We start from the raw sequence: 20,897 nt of genomic DNA, 5'->3' as shown, positions 1-20,897 counted from the left end.
AGCACAAGCCGATCGTATTAATGGATTTTTATTGCATAAGATAAATGCCAATACTTAATACTGACAGTTTGTAGTGGTGTCACAAGCAAATGGCGACAGATAAATAAGAAGTCTCTTGAAATGAAATGAGCGTATGGCACCGTTGTCCAGGAGGCCCCATTCGGGGAAATTCGGCCGCAGAGTGCGAGTCTTATTTGAGTCGACGCCACATTGGGCGTCTTGCGTGCCGGTGATGAGGATGAAATGATGATGAGGTCAACACAGTACCCAGTCCACCGGGCCCGCTGCATGGGAGGCAAGCACGTAACCACCCAGCTAAGCAGGCGGACAAGTCTCTTCAGTTCGTAATACGAGCGAAGCAATGTAGTTCCTAGGTTACTGCGGTAGCGTTCCTAGAACGGCTCGTCTTCATCTGGGCCGTGGCCATGTGGCGCGGCGCTTATATTATCTTGGCCTATATCCCGCTCGCGTCTCGGTCTCCTCCTGCAGAGGGTTAGGTCAGCGTACTATTGGCTGACGTCATCTCACAGACCTCTCTGCTGTAACGTTCTTGACCGACGTGCCCGCGCTTGACGTTACGTCGAAACAAGCGGCTCATCATAAGCTACACATGTCAGTAGTTAATGTTAAGCGAAGCTTGAGGTGGTTCAAACAGCGACGCCAATGGGCAGTGGACTGCTATGAACGAGTGGTTTCGGAGTCATCAGTCACGCTATACACTGTGGCAATCCAATGGAAGGGTTTGGGTTTAAAGAATGCCTGGGGAACGTTACTTGCAATCATCTATAATGCCAACAGTGATTCATAGAGGTGGTGGTTTTACTATGCGCGGGTGTTTGTCGTGGTTAGGGCGTGGCCCCTTCACTGTGCTTAAGAAAAGGCTAAAATAAATGTCAAAGTATACGAATACGTATTACAGCAATGTTTACAGCGTACAATAGAAGAGTAGTCTGGTGACGATGATTGTATGTATCAGTATTATAAAATGACTTTTTTTAATAATATGAATATTTATATATGTGTTTGGAGAGAGAGAGAGAGAGACAGAGAGATTGATTTTTGATTGAGATTTTTACTTTAAGTCGTAACTGGTACCTGAATTTTTGTTGCTGCCTCCTTCAATGGTCAGCTTCTGCACCAGTTGGTGACATATTACAATTTGGAGGAAGTTATTGTTCTTTAAAGTTTAAAATACGACTCTGTTAGTTACTTGGCCGAATTGCGGATAGTTTTGAGCCCATGTTTTCGTAGCTTTTCTTACCTAAGGGATCACTGTTGTAAGTAAATAAGATCAAACAGCAATCTGCTTTTCGTGAGAAAAGGAGATTGCTTAACACACAAACTTCCTTCAAACTACACATCCTGCTACATCAGAATTGGTCAGTGGGGTTCAGCACCATACTATTGTACAACAACATAATCCAGTTATTGTAATTACGAAATAATGAGAGGTTGTTACTTATTGAATGAAAACTATAGAGAATGCATTTTTTCCTTTATTTTAGTGAACTTTGTACACTTACAATTCTGTGGATTCATAGACGCCGACGACAATGAAGTTCACCTCCTTCTCCAAAAACCAGATATTTCTGTTCGTCACTTCCAGAAAATTTGTATACATAAACGTTTGGCAACTCTTACAAATACGGTTTTATCACTAGAATATCAATTTTCAGTAAAAATATAACAATACGTTCTGAGCGACGACGTAGCAACACGTCCTCTTTCCACAAGGTACAGATTAACAGTTCTCTTCTTTTTTTTAATAAATCAATTGTCTGTTTCTTACAGTCCATACTCAAAGATTCACAGCTACTGTCGTTGCAGGGATTGCGCGCTAAAGAGTTTGTTGCTGTCCAGCTGCGCTTCATTTCAAGTACTTTTTCAATTACATTTACATTTACGGTATTTACATACATTACTGGGCTTCTCAGAATAAAATCAGACACAAATTAGTTAAAAAAAGGGGCAGTGAGGCTCACACAACATTAAATTACGCCGCACCCTGTCGTATTCTAGCATCTGTGAGGCCAAGTTTTGTGGACAACAACATTCACGAAATGGACTTGCCTCCACAGACTCCCAACCTGAACCCAGCTGAACACCACTGGGATAAGTTAGAATGTCAATTCCGCCCTAGGCACCAGCGTCCAACATCACTATTTAAATTGCTTGTTATAGCGGAAACGATTACTGACGTGCTGCCCGATGCCCAAGGAATCGAGCAGTCAATGTTTGTTGGCCAGAATACTATGGGATCGGGTCCAGTAGAGGAAATAACCATCTACAGGTTAAATTCACCAAAATAAATGAAAAAAAGCAGAACATATTCTTTAGTTCTGATAGTAGTATTGGTAGTTGGGTAACTGGTTAAGATTTTATTGTAGTTCCGTAGTAATAGAAGTAATTATTGCATTAAAATGTTAAGTACCAGATATAAATTGTCAATTTATAAGTTTATTAGAGTACAGGAAAATGTGATTTATGTGACCTACTTGAACTTTTCTGGTAATAGGTTGTAATTGTCAAGTATAAAAATAAAATCACTACCTTCCCTGGTTTCGGCTTCTGAGCTATCATGGGCTGCTATTCCTCCGCAGATATTCAGACAACTCACTGATATTGTGCTATCAGAGTTCAAGCCACTATAAGGTCGAAAGGTGGGCACACACCGTACTAATGTCTGCTAATACACTATATGTCTGGATACCACTGATCAGATAGAGTATTTATTCAGAAGGTGACTATTGGTTAAAGCAGCCCTGTCCTTTGATATGGCGACTTTTGATTAAAGCAGTCCTGCCCACTGATATCGTTTTACTGTGAAGAAAAAAAGATATGCATTAATTTTCGTATCATTAACTATAGAATGTAATAAATCCTTTCTTTTCCTGCAGTTCCTAGTCCACCAGACGACATTAAAGCGGTTGTAATGGACACTAGGACAATCCTTCTTTCATGGAAACCGCCGGCATTTCCGAATGGGGTTATTAGAAAGTACAAGATATACATTCGATCACTTGATGGAGCCGCTTTGGTGAGTAGTATGTTCCCACATTGGGGCATCAGGACCCACTTTTTATACTCATAAATTTTATTCCCGTAGAAGAATTTGTACTGTGTTCCTGTTTTAATCACATGTTTGAAAAGTCGTACTACACATGTTTGTCAAACGTTTTACAATTCAACACATCACTGCTGTTGCTTTGTGCCTATCTTTTAAGAAGTTTATTTGTTCGGTCTCTCTTTAGACTGTTTCTTCTTATTTAGTGTGATAATTTGTGTATGTGCGTATTTATGCAATGTCTTGCCATGACGCCATTTCACGTAAACATCCCACACACACTATTGTATTATATTGGTAACTTGCTGCAGCCGTTAAATATGTGAAAAAAAGTCATTTTTACAGCCAACGTCTGTGTAAATGTGTACGGCTGATGGCTATAAAAATGCTTTTCTTCAAATTCCACATACAGTCCAGTAACTTTTTCGTCAGAAATAAAGTAGCCCTGGGGCTGTATCATCCTCTTGGAGGATGTAATCGTTTCTTTTAAACATACAAGAATTTTTGCTACCAAGATCTTTTTATTTTCTCTATGGCCAGTTGTGAAAAAGTCTAGCTGATATATCCGAATCTGCGATACACCAGGAGAAAAACACTACTATGATAATCTGTGTAACTTGACAACCACTAAACAAGAGGAAAAACATAATGACCAGAGCACAATATTATTTTACATACCTTCTGAAAATAATATTATTGTCCATGAATTGCACAATCATAACGAGACCGCACGCCATTTATGAAACACAAGTGCCACAATACATATAACATAGTAAACAAGAAATCCATATCACTAACCATGTGCCTCGGATTCGATGCTAGTTCGTCAGTGGAGACGTGATAGCTAAGATTCATCAGGATGCCCGAGCGGGCATGCAGCGGAAGTGTCGATGGGCTGTTACGCGCCTTGTCAACAGGTCGCGTAAGTGAGCCATTACGTCGATTATTAAATATTCATCGAAATAAAACATTATACTCGCTATAAAAATAATGGAAAAATTATCTATCGGTCTCAGCGTATGCAACCATTAGCCTTTACATTATTTCTCAACATAGGGCCTCGCTGACAGTCACAGTGAATGCAAGTCACATGGAAAACTGCTATCGCTTTAAATCGAAGGGATTATTTGAATCAGTGGGCATCAATGGAATTCGAGAAGGGAATACGTCTTCACCTGCCGCATCCGAAAAAATCAGGCTCTAGGCTTCCGGTTTTGACTTTCGTAAATACACACCAACTTCAATCCAGAAGTTTAGTAGTAACAACTACATCACTGATTACTCTTTGATGCCTTTTTAAATTAAAAAATAAAGTAATATATCTCTAATGCATAATGTACGTAACGTGTAACCGTAAAATATATACTTTTATCATTTCAATACACTTGATTCTCTGCTAGAAATACTTTCACTCCAAAAATAAGCCATCTGAAAAAATGATTAGTTGCGCCATCTGTTGTTATATTTTTCGATAAGTATCTCATTGTTTCAACTCCGTTTTCACTGTTAAAAATAGGGCTGTGTCTGAGCACACCGAAAACTGTTTGTATAGTTTACGTCGCAGTTCGAGAAATTTCATACTCTGTTCGATGTTTTGATTAGCCAGCGATGTAGTAACTTTTGTTGGTACTATATCTACGACCTGACTACGTATTTTAATATTAAAAAACTGTGAAACATGGACTAATTAACTTCTAGGCAGGGATGTTGCAATGTGTTCCACGAGAATTGGAAAATGACACCTCTTCTGTTTTATTACCATCATTCCCTCCGATATCACCCCTCCCCTCCACCACCAACACCATCCGACGGCACAACAATACAAATCTACAATTATATTTTTAGTCATTAAACTAAGGTGACCATACGTCCTCATTTTCTTGATATGAAGTTTTCATGCTCTGTCCTCAGTTCCTTTTAGACTGATTAAGGACGAAAAATGTTCTCAGTTTCTTGTTTCTTGTCCCCGATTTTTGGAATTTCCCAAAATAATTGAACATTTTCAACTAGATATCAAATGAATATACCGGTGCAACCAAATTTCGCATGAATGATTTAAATTTTTTAATCGTAGGAAAATAAATGTGTGGAACTACTTTCTAGTGTGAAGAATTCTTCCTTGAATTCAGAAATTTTGCTATTCTCGTGGGAGACGTGCCGAAGCATCAAACTATGTCATGTGGATAATCCTGGTGTTGTTTCATTTCTTTTTTAACTGAAATATTTAAGGGGCTCCGGAACGCCCTATACTTGCAATGTTAAAATAACGCGTATAAATTACATCTTTCCTCACAAAGTATTTGAGGTAGGAAGTTGAACTTATTACAGATTATTTATTGAAATATGGGCTACAACTTGACACAGGGATTTTACAAAATTTTAGTTCAGTTATTAAAGATGATTTTTTTTCAATTGTAATGAAAATTCACATTTTTTTGCAATTTTTAATTTATATATTCAAAAATATACAGTTTTTTGGAAAAAGGCTGTGTTAAATTATGCAGAAGGTACTGTGTAACATTTACTGAAAGTTTTAAACAAATATGTTTGGAAGATCCTTAGAAAAAATGTAATTAGTATGAGAAAATAAAAGTTTTGGGAATCGAGCGACAAAGATTGGATTAACTTTTTAGTGCATTCCAGGTCCATAGGATGGATTATCTTCATCCTCTGCAAACTCCTCCTCCAGTTTCCTCTTGTTCCTCCTCCTGTTTACTCTTGCTTGTATTTCTAGACTCTTTAGAGCCCTGTCTGCAGCCCGAAGGCGTTCCTTGTCTAAAGCAAGCATCGCTCGTACCATGTTAGAACCTATCTTCATTCCCATATTTCTAAATACCTTGCACCTTACAATGTTGCCATCATTGAAAGTCGCAACAGCATCATACACACCAAAGTGAAGTGTTTCTATTCCAACAAATACAGTCTTGGGGATTCTCGACCATATAACACCATTTACACTTTCATTGGGGTTTTGAGTTTTTCCGTGAATACACTTTTTCAACAGTTCAGGTGCTGCTAAGTCTCTGAAAATAGGTTTTATCACCTCCATTATTGCATGAGGCAGACTATGCTTATGAGTGTACACTTCACCAGTTAGCAATCCGTTGTTATATTTACACCAACTGTCTTCTTCTTTGGGACACAAGCTATGTTGGGGATTTTCATCGTCTTTATTGTTTACAGTAATAACACATACCTTTGGCTTTCCAACATTTCTCCTTTTCTTAAAAGCCTTCAGAGGATATCTAATAACTTTACTTTTACTCATTATTATACTTCAACAAAACAGAGACTCAAGAAACAGAATTAATTACGAATATTTTCGAGATAACGACAGAGTAAATAAACATGAAACAATCGACAATCACACCAGCGATATATATTGAACCATCATAGGTTAGCCACAACACATACTTTATCTCACATCACTAAAATGTACCTGATGAACACGGACGTTAATAATAACACCATTTGACAGCAGTTTAACAGCGCCACAGTGGGTCACGCCCATGTAGAACACATTTCAAAAAAAATTTAAAAATAGTTGTAGTCTTCGGAATTGAATAAATTATATATCTATTAAAAGGTAATAGTCTGCAGATTCAGAAAACGCAAAAAAGTAAAAAATTGAACTTTTCATGATTTTGAGCCTTTCCGGAGCCCCTTAAATGACGAATAAATGTCATCCATTTCAGCGTCTACTCTCTTGCGTTTAAATTAGTAAATAGTGCATTATTTGCATTTAACGTAGACGCTACAGTGGTGCAGTGGTCTAAGCGTTTGTCTTCTAATCATTCGTCCGAGATTAGTCCGGGTTCGAATCCCAGTGAGGCATGGATGTTTTGTGTGCCTAAAGTTGATCAGTAGAGACAAAACAAAAAGTTGTACTGAGGGAGGTGTGGTATCAAATCGCAATATGATTGCAACCCAGCGCACGTGCTTTGGTACAGTGCTCAACAGATGTCATGTTTGTTTCCGTTTCGTGCTCAGTAGTGGTTCCTTTAGTTTTGAGGTAGTGGTGACCTTGTGTTTACTTACTTAAAAGTAAGTAACTACATATTACGTAACTGTTCCGTACTCTTTACAAAACAATTCGGCGTTTTAAGTCATTTTTCAGTTGTTATCCCCATTTGCTCAATTTTTTTGCTGTCTCATTTGAAATTAATTTTTCCGCCCTTTGCCACTCGTAAAATTTTGTCACCCTGTACGGCCACCTAGTTTTGCGTAATGGTAGAAATGGCCATGCTTCTATGGTATATGTAGCATGTAACAACCGCAACTGATCAACAAATAAGAGTCTGAAATTATGTTTCTGTCAAACTCTCCAGCTTTCGCTTGTCCCGGTATATAGTGAAGTTTCATGACGTGCATTGTCACTGCAATTTATTCTCATCATGGCGATTACAGTCTCATTGCCACGATATATTTCGTTTGTTAGGCATTTAATTTTTCAATACTTTTCTTCATTGCTTCACCTGAATGCGCAAATTTGAAGTAAATCTTCCAAGAACTTTTAAGTAAATTGGTCAAATACATTTCGAAATGTCTGGTAACAGTGTTCCTCCTTTTATATATTTCATATATATACTTACATATAGTGCATGTTAAAAATATATGCTGCCAAAATATAAATTAGGGTGTCGTATAGAAAGTAGACGCAAATCGGCTAAGAATTTTTAGAGGTTTTTGGTGAATTTCAAATTTATATGTTTCGTACATATATGTTTCAAGTGAGATTGCGAAGTCTTATCTTCAAGGAAAAGTGTGCAAAGTTTCATCAAGATCGGAATAAAATTGTAGTTTTGTAAGAATTACTTACAAATGAAGTGACACTTTTCGTTATATATATACCGACTTACACTATTCGTTATATATATATATATATATATATATATATATATATATATATATATATATATATATATATATATACCAACTAACACCTGCAAATGTATTATCTTGTTCAAGGCTACAATAGATACATAGTTCCTACACTTAGAGGGTCATCCACAAAACTAAACTGATGGCACTGTCATACAAACATACTAAATATATTGTTAGAAACAGTTGGCTACAGAGGTACTACCAGGGCAGAAAACCTTAGAATGACAGATTCAACACTGAAACAATCATGGAAAAGTAAGATTGACAGTAAAAATAAACGATAAAATATCATTTGGCGTACTCCAAATGTGTGAGTGGCTAGTATGAAGCACCTATCAGTAGGATACTATAGATAGGAGAGGGCTCTTATCGTGACATATGACGTTCCAAATATAACAAGACATACTTAACAAATAGTTTTAAAGATAGGTTTTTCATGCTAGATGGCTGATGCTATGTTTCCATCTCGTAAAATAATAGTCTTCATATCTTCATGTGCATAACGGTCTTCTTCATAACTATGAGCAACACATTCACTTAGGAAACAGTTAAGTAATTTTTAGGTTGGCCAACTTAAGAATCTATATTGTATTGAAACTTCCTGGCAGATTAAAACTGTGTGCCCGACCGAGACTCGAACTCGGGACCCTTGCCTTTCGCGGGCAAGTGCTCTACCAACTGAGCCACCGAAGCACGACTCACGCCCGGTACTCACAGCTTTACTTCTGCCAGTACCTCGTCTCCTACCTTCCAAACTTTACAGAAGCTCTCCTGCGAACCTTGCAGAACTAGCACTCCTGAAAGAAAGGATATTGTATTGTAGCTTTCTGATCATAGTGATCCTGTATTTTATACAGATAAAACTTTTAGGTGTCACCTAACCCCACAGAGCTGACCCACCTATGCTACTCATATATGGTAGATTCTGACTTAAAATAAAACAGTGTTTAAAAATTAAAAAGTTTTTTTAAAAAAATTTAAACAGTGCGTAGCCACCCATGCTCACATTATAGCATTGGTAGTACTGAGATGGTAAAAACCAATGCTTGTAGAGTACCTTACCCAACCAGCCCTCTAGTCCCATCACCTGTAATACTATGTGAAAGGTCATCCAAACATTGTGTCATGGCTGTTACCCTCTTTTATTTACATTATTGGAAAAAGATACTGTTAGTTTTCTATAATGCTCTTTAGTATAACATTTACTCAATGCCTTTGTATTTTTCGCCAAAAAGTCTGATTAGGTAGAACATAATACTCTTCTCAAGTATTTTAGCACCATTATCCAATGTTGGCTCAATGATTACAGGGATATCTCCATAGATAAATTACTGATATTTTTCTGTAGTGCACTGTTAGTATAATTGTTCCTGAATGTCTCTGTATTCTCTGCCAAAGTGTCTTATGAGATAAAATACAATAATTTTTTCATGTATTTTAGGACTATACTGCCCAATGGTGAAAAATGATTACATCTACTTTTCTCTATTGTTGGTCATTTTTAGAGGTTTACCGATGGGTACTTAATGTAATCCACCAATAGGTTAGTATATAGGATGCAATTTCTTATCTTTTTTAGTACTGCTGCTTATTGTTGTGTATTAATGGCAGTGGACCAAACTTGTTGTCCAGTCTAGTGTAACAAGGTTGTCATTCCTTATCTCCTGCATTAATCCAGGGGGGCACACCCCTATACCCGACTTTCATAATAAGTACATCTGTATGTTGGCTGCTCTGATAATCCAAAGCAGCTTCCATACACCTAATAGTCGTAACTGATTGTGGTTTTACAATGGATATGAGACTAACATATGAAAATGTCCACCTACCTTTTCTGCTACTTGTTCAGTATAATTTTGTTACATTTCTTAGGCCATATGTCGCAATAAGTGCCCTCTGATATCTATATTATTCTACTCATAAGTGCTTCATAGTAGCAGCTCATAGTTTCGGAGTATGTTACATGTCTTTTACTTTTACTGTCAATTTTATTTTTCTCAGAATATTTCAGGGTTGGAGCTGTAAGCCTAAAGTTGTCTGGTCTGCAAGCATCTTCTTAGCCAACTGTTTCTGGCATTACACGTCTTCGATTTAGTTTCGTGGATTATCGTTGAAGTGTAGGAACCGTATCTGTATATATTGCTACCTTCAACAAGATAATTCATCTGCATGTGTAAATATGCTGTGGATGTCGTAGTTTACGGCATAACTCTATCGGCGATCAGGTGAACCAACATTCATTGCCCTGCTTTGCAAAATTACGTAAATGATTATGGTTGTTTGTAGACGCTAATTTTTGCATTTATAATGACCATTCCTCTGGCAATGTTTCTAGTGAGTACAATATTGAATTTCAATGAATGTTTAACAATCGACGTAATGGCTCACCTCCGCCACCTGTTGACCAGGCGCGTAACAGCCCATCGAAACTTCCGCTGCAAGCCCGCTCAGTCTTTCGTGAGGGACCCTTGCTATAACGGTTCCACGGACGAACTCGCATCGACTCCAGGGCTCACTGATGGTCCTTTAGAATATTTATTTACCTTTTTATATATCTGGTAAGCTCATGCGGTGCTTTTGTTTTAAAATTGACGTGTTTGTTAGTTATTGTGCAATTCACGCACAGTAATATTATTTCCAAAAGGTATGTAAAATAATATTGTGATCTGGTTGTCATGTATTTTCACTTATGTTCTGGTCGTCAAATTATGCACAGCTTGTCATAGTAACTTTTTATCCTGGTTTACTGTAGACCTGAAGATGACAGTCAGAGTTTGTCACAACTGGTCACTGAAAAACAAAAAGATCTCTACACGCGATCTTGGCAGCAGAAATTGTTACGATTCTTTAAAACTAATGTCAGAATATCGACATTTAATTTTGGTTTAACTGCGGGAACCTTAATCTGATTATTACATTCGAGCCATTTAAGAATTCCGTAGTCTGTTTGAAATAGCTTCAGGTCGTTATGTGTTGCCATTCGATTACTTGTCCCTGGATTAACGACGTCAAGGACATACACGTGTCTACATTGCGTTACATGTCGAATTTATGCAATATATTTTCGATAAGTCTTCAGGTATACGTGGTAATGTAATCACTTCCGAAGCAATAATGCACCTGACGGCGCAACGTTTAACAGTGACTGACGTGAAGCAAATCACCGAATTTGGAAGCCAGAGAACCATACACCTAAATGAAACTGTAATATTTTGATAGAGGATAAGAGTAACGATGCATCAGAAGAATATGAGAATGGAATTACTGTTCTCTTCTTCACGTTATATTCAAAGGAAAATCACCTTTACTTAATGTTATATATCTTAGCTCATTGTTATAAGAAGAGAAATAGTGTTTTCGACTTGTTTGTAGATTACCGGACTGTCGCAGAATCATGTTTGTGAACAGGTGATGTAGGGAGATAAAAGATCAGTTATGCGCAGTTAACCCTACTGCATTATGGAATACTTTGTACGTTTCTGTTTTATGCACTAAAACGTGCAACTACAATATTGTACTTCACTAAAGCGCTGATAACTCATTTAAACTGCTCAGAAAATGTCATAAAAATTGTAATAATAATTGTTGCACTTTAATCCGAATAAGTATTACTAAAAGTAGGCTCCTTCTTGTAAGTCTTATTACTGGCGACCCCCCACTGATTACTCTCTGATGCCTATCTCTTCACCTCAGAGTAGCACTTGCAACCATGTCCTGAGTTATTTGCTGGATGTATTCCAGTATCTGCCTTCCACTACAGCTCCCTGTCCTACCATGGAAGTAATTACCTGATGACTTAACACGTGTACTGTCATTCTGTCCCTTCTTTTTGTGTTTTCCGTATGTTCCTTTCTTCGGGGATTCTGCGGAGAAACTCCTTGTCCTTATCAAGTTAGTTACTGTAAGCGTAGTTACTTATATCTCTGTGAGCAACTCTGACCAGTCCGTATGAAATCAGTTTGAGCGAGAGCGATATCAATCGCTTAGCCCACCGTACCACCCTCTGTATCACAGTCATAAAGCAGGCAACGCCTTTAGACGTCATTAATATCTTTCGCTCACGAACCAAAAAGTGATTGTTTTCTGTTGGGAGTGAACTATTTTGAAAACCACCTCAGCTTACGGAAACGTTCTTATTTTTTAACACAAAATGCCAGAACAAATTTATACACCACCTGCATGTCTGCAAACGTTCGCCGATGACATTGTAATTCTTTCAGACAGCAAAGGACTTGGAAGAGCAGTTGAACGGAATGGATAGTGTCTCGAAAGGAGGATATAAGATGAACATCAACAAAAGCAAAACGAGGATAATGGAATGTAGTCGAATTAAGTCAGGAGATGCTGATGGAATTAGATTAGGAAATGAGACACTTAAAGTAGTAAAGGAGTTTTGCTATTTGGGGAGCAAAATAACTGATGATGGTCGAAGTAGATAGGATATAAAATGTAGACTGGCAACGGCAATGAAAGCATTTCTGAAGAAGACAAATTTGTTAACATCGAGTATAGATTTAAGTGTCAGGAAGTCGTTTCTGAAAGTATTCCTATGGAGTGTAGCCATGTATGGAAGTGAAATATGGAGGATAAATATTTTGGACAAGAAGAGAATAGAATCTTTCGAAATGTGGTGCTACAGAAGAATGCTAAAGACTAGAATGGTAGATCACATAACTAATGAGGAGGTATTGAATAGAATTGGGGAGAAGAGAAGTTTGTGGCACAACTTGACAAGAAAAAGGGATCGATTGGTAGGACATGTTCTGAGGCATCAAGGGATCACCAATTTAGCATTGGAGGGCAGCGTGGAGGGTAAAAGTCGTAGAGGGAGACCAAGAGATGAATACGCTAAGCAGATTCAGAAGGATGTAGGTTGCAGTAGGTACTGGGAGATGAAGAAGCTTGCACAGGATAGAGTAGCATGGAAAGCTGCATCAAACCAGTCTCAGGACTGAAGACCACAACAACAACAACAACATGAAATGAAAGAAGAAACGTTTAGAAACTAAGGTACTAAATGTACTGTAAAATGAAAATAAAATAATAATCAAAATGAAGACAATGTGTTCGAAACTACAGATACATGTACACATTTGAAATTATAATTGGCTGCTAAGTGGAGTTCAGTAGCGTGATGCTAGTCCCCGTTCAATGGACACGCTTGGGTTCTGCTTAGCATGATGTCCACTGTGTGGTACTTAAGTTGCTGCACACACCTGTCCCAAACTTCCACGGCGCCGTGCTGCGGCCACCCATTACGTTATGAGGAGTAGCGGCAGTCTGCATGTTTCACCTGAGAGGCATGTGCTCGACAGGTGGACGAGGATTTCTCATACATTATCGTCTGGGGAGACCAGCGCTTCACCGCAGCTTTGACTGAAGGGTACTCAACATCCATACATCGTACCAACCCTAAATATGATCGACGCACCTTCCTGTTAATCCTTTAGGGCAACTTGTCTGAATGAAGCATTGGTATCTGGGAGCATCCGCCGACAAATCTTGCAGACGTCGGAAAAAGGAAGGCAACGCCGCTGATCACGATTCCCTTCTACATATTTCCTTCCCTCCATCGTGTGCTCTGTAGTATAGGTTTTTGTGTTCGTAACGACCCCTTAAACGCTGAATTTTTTCCCCTGCAACAAAGATAAATTTCAAGAAGGAACGGAAAAACTTAATTAAACTATGAATAAATTAATGGGTAAACCCCTTATTGAAGGAAGGTTGTTCAAGTTAATGATTAAATCATATAACAATGTGACGAGTTTTCGTATCTAAGCCAGATGAAAAAGACCAAATGAACACGAAAACAAGTTTTAGATGAATAAAAATTGCACGGGAGAGTTTTTTTCTGAAAACTGAACAAGTTCTGAACTATGAATATTCTGCCGTGCTAAGCTACAATATTTAAAACCAGGTTGTTTTAGTAGTTTTGAATTATGACAGTGTTATTGAATATTTGAACGCTGTTCAGGGAGACAATGGAGTGGTGCATGCTGGGACTTGCTAGAAGAAACAAGCAAACGACCAAATGTATTTAGAACCAGACTGTAGGGATGACAAAATTAACGAAATGGAGATGAGTGAGACACGTAGCCAAGTGGATGGATGTTTGGTGAACCATAGAAGTTCATTCAAGGATTAGAAAAAATTACGGAAGGCCGAGTATCCCAATAGGAGAAGGGTGGATGACATTAGTACACTTGGGAAGAAAATGCTAATTCTGGTAGGTGGATTTGGCACTGCATGGAAGCCTGGTGGATATTAAATATTTCATGATTGTTATGTTAAAGGATAATGAACTCTTTTGAAACTGCTATCTGGTTTTGAACTCGTTTGATGCCTCTTTGCGTTACTGTATCTTTTGAAACCATTATCTGGCTTCAAACGTGTCTGATGACTGCCTGTATTATTATACCTTATTATTTCTGACAGGGTTCATTCCTTTTCTCTTTGTATATCAATGAAATTTCATCTGTGCTTCACTCTGGTAACTACAAATTGTGTGTAGGCGACGTCTAGTTGTACCTCAGTGCCTGCCCTACGAACATTGCTGCTGCCTTTGCTCAGAATCACGATAACTACAAAATCGGGGTCTTGAAGTAAACCCTAAGAAGTCACAGGTCATCCTCATACCAAAACAAATGTTGTTAAGGGACATTACTGTGCCAGATTTCTTCCAATACTTCTCAAGCCATTTCCACTGCCTTCCCTAAAAATAATAATTTCGGTTCAGCATTCAGTGTAGAAAGAACGAATTTTGCAGCATGCAGGAAATCTCTGTGTTGCCTAAAAATGCATAAAATTAGAAAAATTTTTAGATCTCAAATTAAAATAAATTTTAGTCCAGCCAACTACTTACAACTTTGGTATAGTTCAGCAGGACACAAATGACAAAAGTTCAGAATCGAGCAAATGATGAACGCTTGAATAAAACACATGTACGGCATTGGGTTGTTCGGCCATAACAGTCCTTCCTATGTTCACTGAGGTTGGACGCAACAGGATAGGTTGTGTCATTTTCAAACAGTCTATTCACTCAATCAGCTTTTTACTCTTTGGTGTCCTCAGTACCGCTCCTCTCCTATCAGATACGTACGATCATTCCATAACTGCAATATTTGAGGGGTTGCGTCCAGCGCTTCGGCTGTATCTTTGCGTAACACAATTTTTTTGTTTCCATCTGTTTCTCCATTCCATCAAGAGGAGATGAAAGCTTTATCTTTTAACCTCGGCATAGCTTCACATTCGGCAAAACCTAGTTCTATTTCATTCTGTCCAACAGAAACTAGTATCTCGTGTCCAGTTACATACGCTTTCCTCGTCCTTCATTACTTCTGTTTTCTTCTTTCCATCACCTCTGCTAATCGTAACCTATTATTTCTTACTCTACGTCTAAGCAGTCATTTCCTTGTGCTGTGTTGTCATATGTTACTGTTAGATGTCACTCCTCCTTAATGTGAGTAAGACTGATGTTTCTTAGTGTCTGAATATTCATTACAGTACTATATATGTATTATTGTTATTATTTTTATTTATATCAATCTTTATATAATTACATACTGCTCATATACCACACAAATTCTAATGTGTATTCACTTAAGAAGACTGATTAGATGTTGGAGAAGACCTGAACTTCCTAATCTTCTGTGTTAAGTAACTGCAGAAATAAATAATATCTTCATCTGCGCAAAGCGTCTTCCCCTGCCCTCACAATTTATCCACCCCACTGCCCCTTCTAGAGCAAGGTTGGGTACTCCTGAATGCCTCAGCAGGTTCGTCAAATGAATATTTACTATTGACTTCTATCTTCGTCCATTCTTCTAGTGGTTCTTCATTACGTACTCTATCTATTCATTTTCTGAGTAATGTGCTATAAACTGAGTTAAGACTTTGATACTTGAGCTCTTCAGCATAGCAATGCAGCTGTGCTCACACATATGGATGGCAACTTAATTTTAATTTATCAGTAAAGAAAAGAAATTTCCTGAATGAATATGTGATCATTGGGGGTATTTTGTGCATAAAATCGTCTGCATCGCTTAATACTTCACTTTATTAATATTTTCGTTTCGGCTACTGCCATCAGCTGACTTATAATTAACATTAAAGGAAGAATGAGAGGTGTTCGTCACAAATTATCGCCCTACAGAAGGCGGAGACTTAATAGGTTCAAAAATTTTAAGTAGCTGACTCACCAAAACTTAGAACTTGTAAAACAAAGCTCAGTGTCAGTTAACAAAATTTATGCCTCATTTATATCTCATCTTGGCTCAATCTTTTATGTCTTATTAATTTTTCTTAACAAATACAACTGACGGCCGAGAGGTGGCGACATAGTGGGGACAGTGCCTTAATTTCTTTTTATTAGTTCATAGTTATAAATTGGCAGACGTTGTTTAGAGATATAAAAATTCGATGTTCAGCTATACAATTGGATTTAAATTAATACAGTGGTTCATTCAGAAAGTAAGATTTTTTCAGGTGTCAGCAACAAGTTGAAGTGGTTACTTAAGTATGACAACCAGATTTCATTAAATCTTTACAATCACATGTATCCAAGTTCTGCATAAAAACATTACTATTGAACATATTTTCTTTCGCTCAAACAGGCTGAAAATTAGTAAAATGTAATTACTAAATTGAGATAGTTTGGAAGATAGCTGCATCTTGCTGTACAGCCAGTCAAGACGTCATCCAGCGAAACCTCCTAATAACATGACCTTGATTCGCTTCCAAGCCTCTTCTGTAAGTTACCGACTGAGTCCGCGCTCAGAAAATTATACTTTGTTCTACAACCGGGTTACTGGGATAACCCAATGGATTTCTTATCTCTGGGTATATACAACGTCGCTGCAACGAGGAATCTTAATTCTTGTTGGCTACTGTTGCTACTGTTGCACATCATTATGAAATGTTCATCGTTGTGTGTCCTTTGCAACTGTGAATCTCAATTCTGCATTCTCATAGATGAGAAACCGGCACTCTCTAAATCTGAGTACGGCAGATTAAGCTATGAAGAGAAAGACGAATATATTATAAAGTTATTGTCTACTATTGATACACAAGAGGATGATGCAGTATATTTCAGTGACAAAGATTCTACAGACGAGTGGATTCCGGGTAAGGAATATGCTGCAGCTACAGATATTGGAGATGCTATTGGTGCTTGTAGTGATATTGAAGTTGAAATGGAGACAATGATAATAGCAGCAATGAAAATGACGGAGCTGACGAAAACGGTGATGCGATTGTGTCTTTCGCAGGCATTATAGATCGTAAAGGTGGAACTAAATGGCATAAGGAACCTTTTGGGACAAGAAAGTTGCTAAAGTATAATATTTTGCATGAAATGGCTGTTCCAGCACGTACAACAAAACATTTTTCTATCAAAGAAACCTTCAAGAGCATATTTACAGAAAAATGTGTGATATAATATAGTACGTGATACCCGCCGGAAGGAAAATCAGGTATTCACAAATTATAACATCGATTCAGAAGGAGCAATGAAAGTGTTGAAGCCATTAACAACTGAAGAATTTGATGCGTATCCTTGTATGCTGGTTACAGCTGAAGTACGATTCTCTAACACTGAACGTACAAAGGAAATGTGGAGAACACATGCACTCCCACTGTATCTCTCAAGATTATCCATCGACATTTATTGGCAGATAAGCAGATTTCTAAGATTTGACAATGTGAACACTACGGCTGAACGTCTGAAAAGCGATCAAGCTGCTGCAATGTCTGACATATTTGAAATACTAAGTTCAGATCTTCGTAAAAACTGTGTGCTTTCTAATCACTTCACTGTTGACGAGAAGCTATTTCCCTATAAAGTAAAGACTAGATTTGCTCAATATGTGACCTCAAAGGCAGCCAAATATGGTTTGTAGTTTTGGTGGGTTTGACTCGCGAAATTCTTATCTAATAACTGGCAAAATTTATACAGGTAAATTTGCTTGCGAAAGAGAAACTAATCAAAGGGAGAGGGTAGTAAAAGATACCATTAGCCAAAGCTGTTAATGACTTGGGTTTTTCCGTAGTTGGTACTGTGAAAAGAAACAAGCCCAATATACCGTCAGAAACGCAGCCTTCCTCTTTACGCCATGAACTGTCATCTATATTTGCATTCAGTGAAGATAAGATATTTCTGTGTTCATATGTTCCACAGAAGAAGAAAGCAGTTCTAATGTTACCCACAATGCATTATGATACATCCACCTCTGAGCCTCTTTCAAAGCCAGAAATTATACATTATTACAATAGCACAAAAGGGGGAATTGATAATGTGGACAAGCTGTGTTTTTATTACAGTGTAAAAAGGAGGACACAAAGGTGGCCACAAGGGTTTTTTACAACATTCTGGATATTGCTTACATAGCGGCATACTTTATCTACAAAGAAAACAGTCCTGAAGCAAAAAATGTGACTCATAGAGGCAGAATGCTTCTACTGAATCTGGGAAAACACTTCGCCATTCCTTTCATCATCTCTAGATCATCAAAACCTAATTGCCTGAGAAAATTTTCCTTGAAATCAGGTACTGAGTACACGACAGGTGGAGCTATAGTTCTGGTTTTTGAAGAATTGCAAATCTGAATCCAAACAAGGAAGAGGAAAACAAGATAATGTTGCAAGAAATGTAAGAAATCAATAAGTGATGAGCATATCATTACAACTGTGTTTGGACTTTGTGAATAAATAAAATTTCAGGTTTATTTTTCCATTGTAATGAGCAGCAACATTTTGTAGCTATATAATATTAAGTAATTTAGTGTGCTACCTGTAGCATAAAACTGACATAATTTTCCACATATTATCACTATCTCTGTTGTATTATTACTCGGTTGTCTAACTAACAGTAATAGTATTCATTCAACAAATAACATAAGATATTTTATTTGTGCCCTTCACGCTTGCTACAACGAAGGTACGTCGTTACCTGGGTAATCCGAATGCAGATTATAGTGTGCATTACGTTAGTTCCCATTTAAATGCTCTTCTTTGAAACTATTTAACCTTGCTTGTATTAGGACACTTATAAAGATGCAAATGAGGTATAGTGAGGCTTGTGTACATAGTTTAAGTACACCTGAATAATTGGTTTTAATACTTGTAAAGGTCACCCAATGTGGACACAAGCGTTAAACAAATCTTTCTCGTAGCATTTTCTTACTGGATGCTTAAAAGCCTTCCATATTTCTTTTCATATTTTTGTACATAGAAGCTGGTTTCATCGCATTGTTCATCTGTACTGCATTTTTGAATCACATTGCAAATATGTTGGCTCTATTCTGCCTCATTTTTTCTTACTTTTGCAATATGCCGTGGGGTAAATGATTATATTTTTGTTGTTGTTCCTTGTGAAACAGAAGCTGGTTTCCTTGCGTGATGTTCCGTGGATTCCTGTGTGTTTGTTCCTGCTAAGGAATTCGTGTCTTTTATGTGCTCGATTAGAATACGTTTGTGAGTATATTATGCATAGTCTACTTCATTCTGTTTGCATCCGTTTTCCGTACATTCTCGAATTTAAGAACCCCATGTTAGCAGCTATTAAAAGAACTGGTCCTCAACTTTTTGCTACGGAATGAGTATGAAATTCTGCTTTGAATCGTGTTAGTTCATGCCACATACTACGCTTTGCTTAGAGACTAGAGCATTCGTTCTAGCAGTTGCTAAAAATGCAACAGTAGTTCTGTAAATGTGGTCTCGCGTTATTAACAGATACTACAAAATATATATTGTAGGAAAAATGAATGAAAAAGAATAAACCTTGCATTCCAGTGAAAACTCCAGAGTTCCCATTACGGAAGAGAACAAAAATAAAGTAGAATACGAGCAATATACATACATTGCTTTTAAATCGACAGACTAGCTGACGGACTATTAAGTAGGAACAAATATACGTGAGTCTACAGAACAACATGCAACTAAACCACCTTTTATTTTACATGTAATAAAAACAAATGTGGAATCATTTATGTCACTCAGTGTAACGGGCGTGAGGAAAAATCACACGGAATATGAACAACATACTTACAACTTCATTCAACGACCGAAAAACACACAAGAACTCGTAATCATCTGCAATGAAGCCAGCCTCTATATCATATGATTTTGACGTGAACTAAAGCACTATTTTTTCCACTTAATAACACCCACAGAGTCGAAATTGCGGTACTAGACTTTACAAATACACAATGATACAGTTAAAAGGCGACCGCAATTTCATTTACAAAATTTTACGTGACTGTGAACCCCCGCTACGAAAAGTTAGTCAAAGCTTTTAAACTGAGATTTTGGGAATATATTAGTTTACAAGGTAACAAAAACTTTTCCAGACTTGCACTTTACCATATGACTTTGAGGGACACCGATAAACCATAATTGAAACTCTTATCTTCTAACCCTTGTATTTCACAAAGCTAGAATACAGATTTTCGCGCCATAAAAGAGAACCACTTGTATGAATATCAAGAGCTCAGATGGAAACCCCGTTCTAAGCAAAGAAGGGAAAGCAGAATGGTGGAGGGAGTATATAGAGGGACTATACTTGAGGGAAGTATTATGGAAATGGAGGAGGATGTAGATGAAGATGAAATGGGAGTTATGATACTGCGTGAAGAGTTTGACAGAGCACTGAAAGACCTGAGTCGAAACAAAGCTCCGGGAGTAGACAACATTCCATTAGAACTACTGACAGCCTTGGGAGAGCCAGTCCTGACAAAGCTCTGCCTTCTGGTGAGTAAAATCTATGAGACTGGCGAAATACCCTCAGACTTCAAGAAGAATATAATAATTCCATTCCCAAAGAAATCAGGTGTTGACAGATGTGAAAATTACCGAACTATCAGCTTAATGAGTCACGGCTGCAAAAACTAACGCGAATTCTTTACAGACGAATGGAAAATCTGGTAGAAGCCGACCTCGGGGAAGATCAGTTTGG

General features: G+C 37.7%; 1 protein-coding gene across 1 annotated transcript in view; it reads left to right on the top strand.

Moving 5' to 3' along the window:
• Nucleotides 1-20,897, top strand: part of LOC126235454 (Down syndrome cell adhesion molecule-like protein Dscam2) — a 289,196-nt gene that overhangs the window by 142,068 nt on the left and 126,231 nt on the right. Inside the window, exon 11 of the mRNA XM_049944177.1 lies at nt 2,898-3,037. Within this exon, the coding sequence (XP_049800134.1) occupies nt 2,898-3,037 (140 nt within the window). The remainder of the gene's footprint in view (nt 1-2,897; nt 3,038-20,897) is intronic.

The sequence above is a fragment of the Schistocerca nitens genome, chromosome 2 (genome assembly GCF_023898315.1).
Source record: "Schistocerca nitens isolate TAMUIC-IGC-003100 chromosome 2, iqSchNite1.1, whole genome shotgun sequence".
Classification (NCBI taxonomy): Eukaryota; Metazoa; Arthropoda; class Insecta; order Orthoptera; family Acrididae; genus Schistocerca; species Schistocerca nitens.
The sequence above is the reverse complement of the archived record's forward strand: the minus strand, read 5'-3'. Positions and strand labels throughout refer to the sequence as shown.